General features: G+C 33.8%; 1 long non-coding RNA gene and 1 gene segment (V, D, J or C); both read left to right on the top strand.

The window, feature by feature from the left end:
- The first annotated feature begins 3,156 nt into the window (after positions 1 to 3,156).
- Positions 3,157 to 7,755, top strand: LOC127158629 (uncharacterized). The gene is made up of 8 exons (XR_007826213.1): positions 3,157 to 3,238; positions 3,565 to 3,612; positions 3,805 to 3,904; positions 4,022 to 4,514; positions 5,326 to 5,504; positions 5,927 to 6,009; positions 6,378 to 6,457; positions 6,668 to 7,755. It is a non-coding gene; the product is annotated as an uncharacterized LOC127158629 (long non-coding RNA).
- Positions 7,756 to 10,382: 2,627 nt separating this feature from the next.
- LOC127158627 (Ig kappa chain V region 3547-like) lies at positions 10,383 to 11,093 on the top strand. The segment is given in 2 exon segments: positions 10,383 to 10,445; positions 10,675 to 11,093. Coding segments are annotated over 2 exon segments (468 nt in total).
- The last annotated feature ends 819 nt before the right edge of the window (positions 11,094 to 11,912 follow it).

Genomic DNA, 11,912 nt, shown 5'->3' with positions numbered 1-11,912 from the left:
CCTGATTCACCTCTTCTGTCTGTACAGGAGGCAGTATATCAGTCAATCCACTGGTAGATGGCCTGGGTTCAACTTGAGCTGGTTCAGGAACAATATCTGTTGTTCCTTCATCCCTGACCTGCACACCATTTTCAGTCGAGTCGTCTTGCATGTTTTTATCATTTTTATCTGGGCAGAAACGCACTAAGTGCCCTATTTTTCCACAGCCAAAGCACTTAATCACATCAGTGCTTACAAAAACACTGTAATCAAAATCATCAACTCTTAATTTCAAATTCAGGTTAAGCTCATCTCTATTATCATTCAGGATCATATAAATGAATCTTCTGAAAGATACTACATGCTTAATCAAATCTGACTTGCTCCCAAGAGCGATTTTTTTCATAGGACTGACTATCTTTCCAAACCGTGACAGTTCTTTGATTAACATTTCGTCCTTAATGAACGGTGGAACGTTAGACAGCGTGACTTTCTTAGCGGGGGTAGAAAGGGGAAGCACCGGGGTAAATAACCCACTAATTATCACTCCCTTCTCCACTACTTCGTTTGCTTTCTCAACAGAACTCAAAAACAAAACAATAGCGCTATTCATTCTAGATGCCGCTAAAACACATTCATGGCCAACAACATCTCCAACAGCCAGGATGCATTCCTCCACATTTACAACGGACACCACTTTCACTCCGTGACGCCGTGTAAGGGAGTCCAAACTGGTGATTGTGTTTTGGGCTGCCATGCTTCCCAGTGATACACTGGTTGCCGACGCCCGAAAACCCTCAGATAAACCCTCTTTCACCACTCAAGACACCGCTGATATCAAAAACCAAAACCAAAAAAAAAAAGATAGAAAAGAAAGAAAAGAGAAAGCAATTGTTTAGCCACAGCGGGCAAACACCACACTCACACTCACCACACGCTCAGCCCACACTCGCTCCACAGACGCTCACGCTCTATTAGTCATGCGCAGAGAGAGAGTAACAGTCCATAAAAACACATTTACTGACTCATAGTATTCAGATGTTAGATAATCAGAATTCATTATATTATAAACTTTAACTTTGCAATAAGGTTTCATTTGTTAAACTTAACCTTAGAAACCTAGTTAACAAACTAACACTGAAATAACACTTCAAAAGCATTTAATAATGTTAGTTAATGTTAATTTCAACATATAATTAAAATAATAAAAAAAAAAGTTTTGTAAAACAAAATTATTTAATGGACCTGAGCTAACATGAACTAACAATAAACAGTTGTTTTTATTAACATTAATAAAAACCAATGATCGCCACATCAAATGTATTGCTCATTGTTAGCTGGTTAATACATTAGGTTAGTGTAAAAAAAGAAAAGATGTATAACTATATCAGACTAAAATGTACATACTGGTTTTAAATATTTAGCCCTCAGATTCTATTTTGTAATAACATGCTCAGACTTTATAAAGAATTTTTTTTTTGTGTTTTATTCAATAAATATTTTTTGTTTTGTTTCTATATTAAAATATCTAAAAGAAAAAATAATCATTTTCATTAGACAATCATTAAACATTTAGATTTATAATTTTATATATAACAATATATTTAGATTTTTATATTGGTTTAGTGTCCAATTATACAGTAAAGGAACTGACATCTGAAACATGAGTATCATATACTCCTCATGTGAAAAAATCAAGAATATACTAACAATTATAATTTACTAGATAAATATATTATTGATTGTAGTTATGTTACACAATCCTATGACCAATGAAGAGGTAATAATGACAAGCTTTGGGGTGTTGATCAACTCCATCTATGTTTTGATTATCATACTGAATCAAATTCATAGTTTTTTTTTTTCAGCTTTTTGTTCAAAATGTTTTTTTTTTTTCTTTATTTTTTTATTTATGAAACTAACCCATATTCAAGTACTCAAGTATACTAATATTTGTATACTTACTACATAATGTATACTTAAAAGTATACTTGAAGTATACTTAATAAAATAAACTTGAAGTATACTACTTTTTGGTAAGGGTATATTTAGATTTAAAACAATTTATTCATTGTACATAATGGTATATCATGGTATAATGGTGAAGCGACTGTGTGAACAGTCATCCGACGCGCGGCAGCCGCGCCAGGGTCAGCGTGCCAGGAACATTATCTTCTCTTTCGCAATTATCTTTCGCACTTTAATGGACAAATACACACGACATTGTCAAAATGACCGTTGTTGGCGAGTGACCTCGTAAACACAGTCTAAAACAGGTGTTCTCAATTCCCACCTCTGCATATTTCGTATGTATCTCTACGACGTTTGTGCTTTCCGCCATGATTTCAGTTCAAAATGAGCGTATATGTTCCAATTAAAGGTCATTAAAGCGTGCGACAAATAAAATGAAATTGTATTTATTTACAGACGCATTTTAGCACACTTCTCTAGTAAGATTCGTCTGTGTGTGAAGACGTTGCAGGCAGCGGCGCAGCGCAAATCCATGAATGAATGTTCCGAAGTGAAGTAAATTTCAATGGATTTCCCCTGCTCAGGGAGTAGGGAACAATGAGTACTGTGTAGGGACCATGTCAGTCGGAACACGGTTCATGCACGGAGCCCGCTTTCCAAGGAGCTGGTTATCAGAATCAGGTGCGTTAACTAAAAGAGACATGCTAAATATGCAGAGCGGTGGGGCGCGAGGATTGGATTTGAGAACCGCTGGTCTAAAATGAGTAAAAGGAAAAAAAAATCTTAACTGACCGTAAAGACGGGAGTAGATCTGATGTGTGTCAGATGTGCGTCACATTTTAAAGGGACAGCAATTATCATAGTGTTTATTTTGTTTTCTTTTTAATGACAGGATGTAATTGTTGCTGTGCTGTGAGTCTTAAGCACACAAGCATTCTTATCATGGGTTTGTATTCTGTTTTATTAAGTTTTATTTAACATTATTGTTCAATATTGAAAAGAAAATAGTTATTGTGACTTTTGTTGACTTTTACAACAATGTGAAGTTCCTAGTAACCTTACTAAATTGATTTAATTGATTTCTTTTGCATGTTATCATCCTTGTGTGTGTAAGGTGTGTTCAAACCTGCTTGTCATTATGTATATGATCATTTTGTCATGTCTTTTTTGTTTAAGGTGACGGGCAGTTCAAGACTGCTGTGGTTCAAGAAGTTAATTATACCACTGTTGCAGTTGTGAGCTACAAATACCCAGAGGAGATGCCACTTACACTGGAATTCATACAGATGTAAGGAATCTCCTGTAAGCAACACATGTTATGAAGTGTGTGTCGTTGTAGCATTTGGATGTGTTTCTGTTTATTTAGTTGAAAATAAGTAAGTATATTGTAAGACATAGTTGATCTGACAAGCTTATATGACAGATGCAAATGAAGACCATTGGAAATGTAAGTTAAGCAATTTCTAAACAAATGGTTTATTTGGAAAGTATTAGGGTTAGCAGTTCATTTAATGAACTTAAAATACTGTATGATTGCTTTTTCTTCTCCGATCTGCATGTTACTCTGTAGTTCAGTTTCATTGATTTCATTTTTGTCATATCCATTTCTTTTAGTTTTCTTGTAAAGACATCCTGAACAAGGGTTGAGATGAAAGCAACCAAGTGGGTTTGTATTCTTATTAACAGTTTGTATTTAACATTAGTGTTCAGTATAGAAAAGAAAATAGTCATCGAGTCATTTATTCTGTTGATGTTTACAACAATGTTAAGTTGGCTGGTGAATACACCTTCAGAGGTGTTCAAAGCTGCTTGTCGTTATGTATATGGCAATTTTGTAATGTCTTTTTGTTTAAGGTGATGGGCAGTTCAAGATTGCTGTCGTTCGAGAAGTTAATGAACGCATCTCCTCTACTGTTTGCTTATATGACAGAGGCAAATGGAGACCATTGGAAATGTAAGTTAAGCAATTTAATGAACTTAAAATACTGTATGACTGCTTTTCCATCTCCAACCTGCATGTTACTAGTTCCGTTTCATTCATTTCATTTTTTGTCATATCCATTTCTTTTAGAATTTCCCTGTGAAGAAATCCTGAACAAGGGTTGAGATGAAGGCAACCAAGTGGCTGCGTGTTCCTCCAAGACTCTTGCATGAACGATTTCGAAAATCCATGTAATATTTGATCTTTTTTAAAAATCTCAAAATGGCCCTTTTTTTTAAACATGCAGATTAGGGGGAAATAATACATCCCTTATAATGACAGAAAGCACCAAGATTTAATTAAAAATACTCATTCATTTGTGTTCTGAAGATGAATGAAAGTCTTATGGGTTTGGAATGGTATGAGGGTGAGTACTTGATGACAGAAATTCACATATTTGAGTGAACTATCCTTCTAAACAATATTGTTCTCTTATAGGAAAAAATGCATATTTGCACCGAGTAATCCCACACTGACACAGGGAGAACATCCAAACTTCACACAAAAAGGCCTCCCTTCTCTGCCAGGGCTCAAACCAGGGACCTTTTCGCTGGGAGACACTGTGCCACCCCCTCTATAAAATGTAATTTAAAAACCTTTTAATTAATCAACACTGTAAAATGTTGCTGCAATTAGTTATATCAATTTAAATATTTTGAAAATACTTAAATATCCCACTAAACTAAACTGAAGTAAACTTATAATTTTAAGATTTATACCACCTTTCAGGTTTATATTCTGAATATATTCAGACTTTAAAAATAAAATAATTTTGTGTTTTTTTTTTATTTAAAAATGCATAAATTAAAGAAATTAATTTTTACACATTTAGATTCACGGTCTAATCTGACCACTTTCATGTGTTATTATGTTATGGGTCCCGTTTTACAGTACTTATTTACAATCACTGACATCAGAAACAGGATTTAGACATATTTCTATTTCACTTGAAGTACATATAAATAATTTATAAAATTAATTTTTGTTTTTAATACTTTACCACTCAGAAAGATAAAATTGTCATTAAGGTAAACTAATTGTTTTGAACTCATTTAGAAGTATAATTAGCTCCTAATTAATAAAATGCTACAGAATGTATTTTGAGGTAAATTCCAGGATCCATTTGAAAGTGTTTTTGAAAGTGTTTTGCATATTAACTGAACACTATGCTTAAAACTCTGCTGATGATTTCTCTTATTCCAGTGCTGGGTCTGCTCGCTCAAGGTTCAAAAATAGATTTTTGACATAGAATTAATCATTTAGAATTTAGTTTATATCATTTTAATTTGTGCTTTGCTTTTTAGTTTTATCATTCAGTTTGACTGCTTTATAGCAGATGAAAACGTCCCTTTGTTTGTATTTTAAAGTATTGTAATATTTGTTTTTTCTCTCAGTGTCTCATGAGGAGGTTCAGTCTCCTGAGTTTCTGTCTGCTAAAACAGGAGATTCTGTGTCTATCAGCTGCACTGAGACCAGCGAAGAGCTGGTATCTGCTGAAACCTGGAGAAGCTCCCATAAACTTCTGATTTATTAAGAAAACTGACTTCATTCTGGAGTCCCAAATCGGTTCAGTGTAAGTCAGACTAGACTTAACCTCACATTAAATCTACATGGAATCCAGACTGAAGATGCAGGAGATTATTACTGTATGGGGACTCATCGTGGTCCAGCATTCACACAGTAAAAGAGCTTCATACAAAAACCTCCCTCAGTCTGACAGCACAGAGAATATGAAAATACTGAGAAGTTTACAATATTAGTCAGTTACTACACCATCATAAGTTGTGCTTATTTATATTTGCAAATATAGATAGTACATTCATGAAATAATACACACTGATGAATTAATTACACTTTAGTAAATTATAACATGAAATCCATGTATCTGTTCAGTATTTACAAATTCTTTAATTCATCCTTGTAGCTGCCTTCATATGTAGCATTTGGAACAACAAAAGTAACAATTTGTCCATGAAATTTTAATTGTAATTTCAGATTTGAAAGGAATTCAGCTGAAATTAATGTCCCAAGTGATTCAGATGGCAGGATCCTAAAACCTTCAAAAAGCAGCAGCAAAGGTTGATGTGAGCTTTACTCTATGCAGCATGAAAACAATAATTCTTACATAACCATCTGCTCTTGTACCAACATCATTTGTTGGTCATGAAACAATATATTTGTCAAAGACACATATTCTAACCCTAGACATGTATTACACCACAAATCAGAAGACAGTTAGGCTATAGATTGATAAGAATAAATCATTCTGCAGGTTACTCAGATATGTGAGGACAAGCTAGGGACTGTCTTAATTTCTTTTTGAAAGTGTCCAAAAAAAAAAAAGTTCTCAGAAAGAACCTTTACATTGCGACACTTTGCATTGAATGCTTCAGTGCTCTGGAGGTCTTTATAGATCTGTGACTTTAAATTTTTTTCTGACTGACAGCTCCTTCATCATAACAGATCATAAAGCAAACATGACTTCAATAGCCATCTTTATTTGGACACTCACAACCTGCATCTGCAGTAAGTATATAGAAATTCATATCAATAATTGATCTAGAAACTAAACAATCTACAAATTCACAACTGCATTATAATTATGTTTTTGACCTGAACATGCAAATGTTTAGCTTGGTTTAGATCTATATTGTCATTAATTGGTAGAGTTCAGTGTGCAAAATGTGCAACACCATACTTTTATTGTTGCTTACAGTGTTTTCTGTGTCTCTTCAGGTTCAGTGGGGCAGATTCTGACTCAATCTGAAGATCAAACAGTGAAGCCTAATCAGACTGTCACTATTCACTGCAATCATAAACCAGCTGTGATTTGTTGGAAAAAGGATACCTCTCTGTATTGCATGTCATGGTACCATCAGATTCCTGGAGAAGCTCCTAAACTCCTGACCTATTACACATCAGAGCGAGCTTCAGGTGTTTCTTCTAGATTCAGTGGCAGTGAAAGTGGAAACCACATGGATTTTACTCTGACCATCAGTGGAGTCCAGCCTGAAGATTCAGGAGTTTATTTCTGTCAGAGTCAACATAACAAGGGAGTCTCTGGCACGAAGGACTGGGTGTTCACACAGTGTAAAATCATCGTACAAAAACTTCCTTGTGTGAGACTGCAGCATTGCAGCTTTGAGCTTCTGCAGATGTTGATGTTGAAGATCATTATTCACCTCACTGACTTTACACACAAACACACGCATAGAGACTCTATGTAATGCTGCTGAACGGTTTATGTTCATTATTGTCACACACTTCTCGAACACATTGTACATATTTTATTAATAACAAACATCAGAATGTCTCAATCAGGCTTCCACATAAATCCAGTCCAAGGATTGGATTGGCCATGTGAGTGAAAGCTCACCATGGCCAAAGCAACTTCTCAAATTCATGCTGTAACTAACAATCTGAATAGCCCAGTTCAGTGTCAAATAAGCCATAATCCATATTTTGTTACATTCTGTATTTGTCAACAACCACAACACGTTTTCCCTGCTATATTTAAAATGAAATATATAAGCTGTTCATTTTCTTGAGACACTGATGTTCACCTCTATTCATATTAATGATAAAAGCATGTAAACCAATAAAATCCAAATAAGATTAAATACTACAGTAAAGGAAAGAAATAAGATTAAATGAGGACAAAAAAAAAATAATTCACATTACACATAAATTGTCTTCTTGTAGATGCATATTTAAATGCTTCTCCATTATTTGGATATTATTAATAAAATATTAGGGAATGTGATCATATGTTTCATATTGTGAAACATGTTTCATAACCCTATTTTTTGGCAAAACAAAATCTACAGTATGCAAAGATTTTCTAAAAAAAGATTTTCTAAAATGCTGTCCAATTTTGTTATTTGTTTATTTATTTTTTTACTCACATTTATAATGTGATTAATTTTAATTCATTCTGTACTCTTCCTAACAGGAGAAGTACAGGGCTTATCACAATATCACACTACCTAAAAAAATTAAAACCCAATAAAAGTGTAACAGTATTTCATATTTTAGTATGTGTGTATTTCACTGGTCATCACTGCACTGCTGTGTGTTGAAGCTCTTGGTCACTGGATGAGTGAGTGGCATCACAGCTGATGGTTGTTGCTGTGCTTCACTCACTCTCAGTGAGGCTCAGTTTGCTGCTCTAGCTGTACAGTCCATCATTCTGCAGCTGACTGGGACTCTGAGACTGACATTTTACACTGAACATACATGGAGCTCAGTCTGAAGATTACTGTATGGAGCTTCACAGTGATTGGTTCACACAGTGAAACAGCATCGTACAAAAATAAGTTGTGCTTAGTTATATTTGCAAGTATAGATAATACATCCATGAGAAAATACACAATGATGAATTAATTATGAATGAATGACTTAACCACTAGTTAGTTCATTATGAATGAATTATGAAATCCACATGTCTATTTCAGTATAATATACTAACATACAATCTTCCTTAGCTGCCCTAATTTCTAGCATTTCAAACAACAGAAGTAAAAATATGTTTATGACATTTTAATTGTAAATTTAGCTTTGAAATGATACTGAAACCTTCAAAAAGCAAGGAAAACTGGTGTTAGCTTTATTATATGCAACACACCATACTCTCACATTATACTGTTTATGAACATGTGAACTATTAGTAAATGAACTACAGCATGGGCAAAACCTCTTCACATTAGCTTACGTTTTCAGTCTCCCATATTTTCAGACTTAAGAATGATATAGTTTGACTGTAAAATTTAACAGCTCTTTTGATTTATTTTGAACAACTTTTTGATTTAAATGATTCGGATAGAATTCAATGACCCTAAACATTAAACCCTCAATGGTACAGCAGAACAACAGTGAAATCAAATATATTAATTAACATTTTTTATTAATCAGTAAATTACATTTTTAAATTTTAGAAAATGTCCAAGAAAAAATTATCTGCTTCATCCAGATTATTAAATGAAATATGTTCATTGACAATCAGAGAGGTTGTTATTCTCAGAAAGAACATTTACATTGAGAATTCACTTTGCATTGAACTGTATGCTTCAGTGCTCTGAAGGTCTTTATAGATCTGTGACTTTATGATTTTATGACTGACAACTTTTCTTTATCATAACAGATCATAAAGAAAACATGACTTTAATGGCCTTCATTGTTTGGACACTTGCAACCTGCACCTGTAGTAAGTATATAGAAATTCATAACATCAGCTGATTCAGAGGAAACAAGAAATTAAGCAATCCACAGTTCCAAAGATCAGATGTATACTTAATTTTATTTAAATACTGTTTAATTCATAAAGTCACATTCATATTTGGACCTGATAATGTGGAGTAAACATTATATTAACATTAGAATTAAACTTAATGTTTTAATTTTTAGGTCATGATCCATAATGTCATATATTTGACAGTATAGATCATTTATTTATTGTTTATTACTGTCAGTGTCAACACGATATACCAGGGATGACTCAGGGAAGCTATACCGGGTGTTTACAGTGTAAAATCATTGTACAAAAACCTCCTTGTGTGAGACTGCAGCGCTGCAGCTTTGAGCTTCTACAGATGTTGATGTTGAAGATCATTATTCACCTCACTGACTTTACACACAAACACAGAGACTCTTTTTGAACTGTCCCTCATAAAATGGCTGATATTTCAGTATAACAGAATTGTTACTGATTCAGTCTGAATTAAACCAGAATGACGTCTCTGGCATAACTAAGAGTCTAAAGTCTATAAACAGTTAAGCTTCTTGTGACAAACGTTTATATCCATGAATGCTAAAAACATGTAACCTAATAAAATAACATGATACGATTTATGTCAACTGGCTCTGCAGATCAGGAGTTTTGTAGCTTCTTGAGGTTTCAGCAGATACCAGCTCATGTCATCTTGAACTCCACTGGTCCCAGTGCAGCTGACAGAGACAGAATCTCTGCTTTAACAGACAGTTAATATCAATGCCCTCTCAAAAACACATTCAGATGCATCCTGGAATTTACCTCAAACTTGAAAAATACACTACTGTTTAAAAGTTTGGGTTTTATAAGAATTTTCAATGTTTTTGAAAGAAGCCTTTTATTCTCACTAAGGCGGCAATTGTGCCGAATGTGATAGTAATACTGTGAAATGTTATATGTTATTTAAATGATCTGTTTTCTATTTGGATATATTTAAAATGCACTTTATGCATGTATTTTAACATTTAAATATGATTTGGTGCTCAAGAAACATTTCTGATTATTATAAATGCTGATTATCATAAATGTTGAAAACAGCTGTGCTGCTTAATCTTTTGTGAAAACTAGCATCATTGTGGACAGAAGCCTACTTTGCATTGAGCTGCATGCTTTAGTGCTCTGGAGGTCTTTATAGATCTGTGACTTTATGATTTTAAGACTGACAGCTCTTCTTCATGATAACAGATCATAAAGCAAACATGACTTTAATAGCTATCATTATTTGGATGCTTGCAACCTGCACTTTGAGTAAGTATACAGAAACTCATTTTATCAGCTGATTTACTCCACAGGTGGTGAGATTAAGATATAGTTTAGGCTTAATTTTATGTAAATTCTGTACATTTATAAACGCACATATTATTTTCTATGTGCGTGTTTTTTAGCTGAATAAGCAGTACACATTTTCATATACAATATTATTTAACCTTAACTTATATGTTTTGACATGTATGATGTGTTTTCTGTGTCTCTTTAGGTTCTGTGGGGCAGATTCTGACTCAGTCTGAAGATCAAACAGTGAAGCCTGATCAGACTGTCACTATTCACTGTAAGCACACACCAGCTATAAACTGTGTTAAATCAAAGAGCTCTCAGAATTGCATCGCCTGGTACCATCAGATTCCTGGAGAAGTTCCTAAACTCCTGATCTATTACACAACAGACAGAGCTTCAGGTGTTTCTTCTAGATTCAGTGGAAGTGGAAGTGGAAACAAAATTGATTTTACTCTGACTATCAGCGGGGTCCAGCCTGAAGATTCAGGAGTTTATTACTGTCAGAGTGAACATGACAAGGGAGTTTCTGGCACCATAGACTGGGTGTTCACACAGTGTAAAAGCATCGTACAAAAACCTCCTCTGGTGAGACAGCAGCGCTGCAGCTTTGAGCTTCTGTAGATGTTGATGCTGAGGATGATTACTCACCTCACTGATGATAAAGAAAAGCTCATGGCCTAAGCCAATGAAATGAAATTAATATTCTAGCTAATTCACATTCTAATTCATTTTAGCTAGTAATAAAAGAGTTCAGATGCAAAACAAGCTAAAAGCCATCTCGGTCAAAAATGAGATAATGATACTGAGTGAATGCTCCTGATACATAGTATACGTCCATGAAATACTTTTACTTCAAACTCGCAAAATTCCAGCCTCAGCCCACTCAGAAGTACCCATGCTTACATAGAAACCTATACAGGGTAGCCAGAAAGAAATGCTAATTTAAAGAAATATGTCAAATGAATTTAGAGGCTTTTGCATCTGAACTCTTTAAATATTTATGTAAGAAACAGCAACATAATTAAAGTTTTTATTTAGCTCATTTCCCAAATGTACGTCTTATTTAGAAATGACTTGTGTTGCATGTAATTAAATATAAATACAAATAATACAATATTAATAATGATATAGATTTAATTACATCTTCTTGTAGAAGCACATTTGAATGCTTCTCCATTATTTAGTTATTAATTATATAACTATTAAGGAATGTGATCATTTGTTTCACTACCCTGTTTTTATCAAAACAAAATCTACAATATGTAAAGATTTTCTAAAAAGATTTTCTAAAATGCAGTCTAATTTTTTTTTTATTAATTTTCTTACATTTATAATGTGATTAATCCAGCATTTTTTTTTTTAAATTCATTCTGTACTCTTCCTGACAGGAGAAGTTCAGGACTCATCACAATATCACACATCCTAAACAAATGTCAAACC

Source organism: Labeo rohita, unplaced genomic scaffold (assembly GCF_022985175.1).
Source record: "Labeo rohita strain BAU-BD-2019 unplaced genomic scaffold, IGBB_LRoh.1.0 scaffold_1614, whole genome shotgun sequence".
Lineage (NCBI taxonomy): Eukaryota > Metazoa > Chordata > Actinopteri > Cypriniformes > Cyprinidae > Labeo > Labeo rohita.
This window is presented reverse-complemented; position numbering and strand designations above follow the sequence as displayed.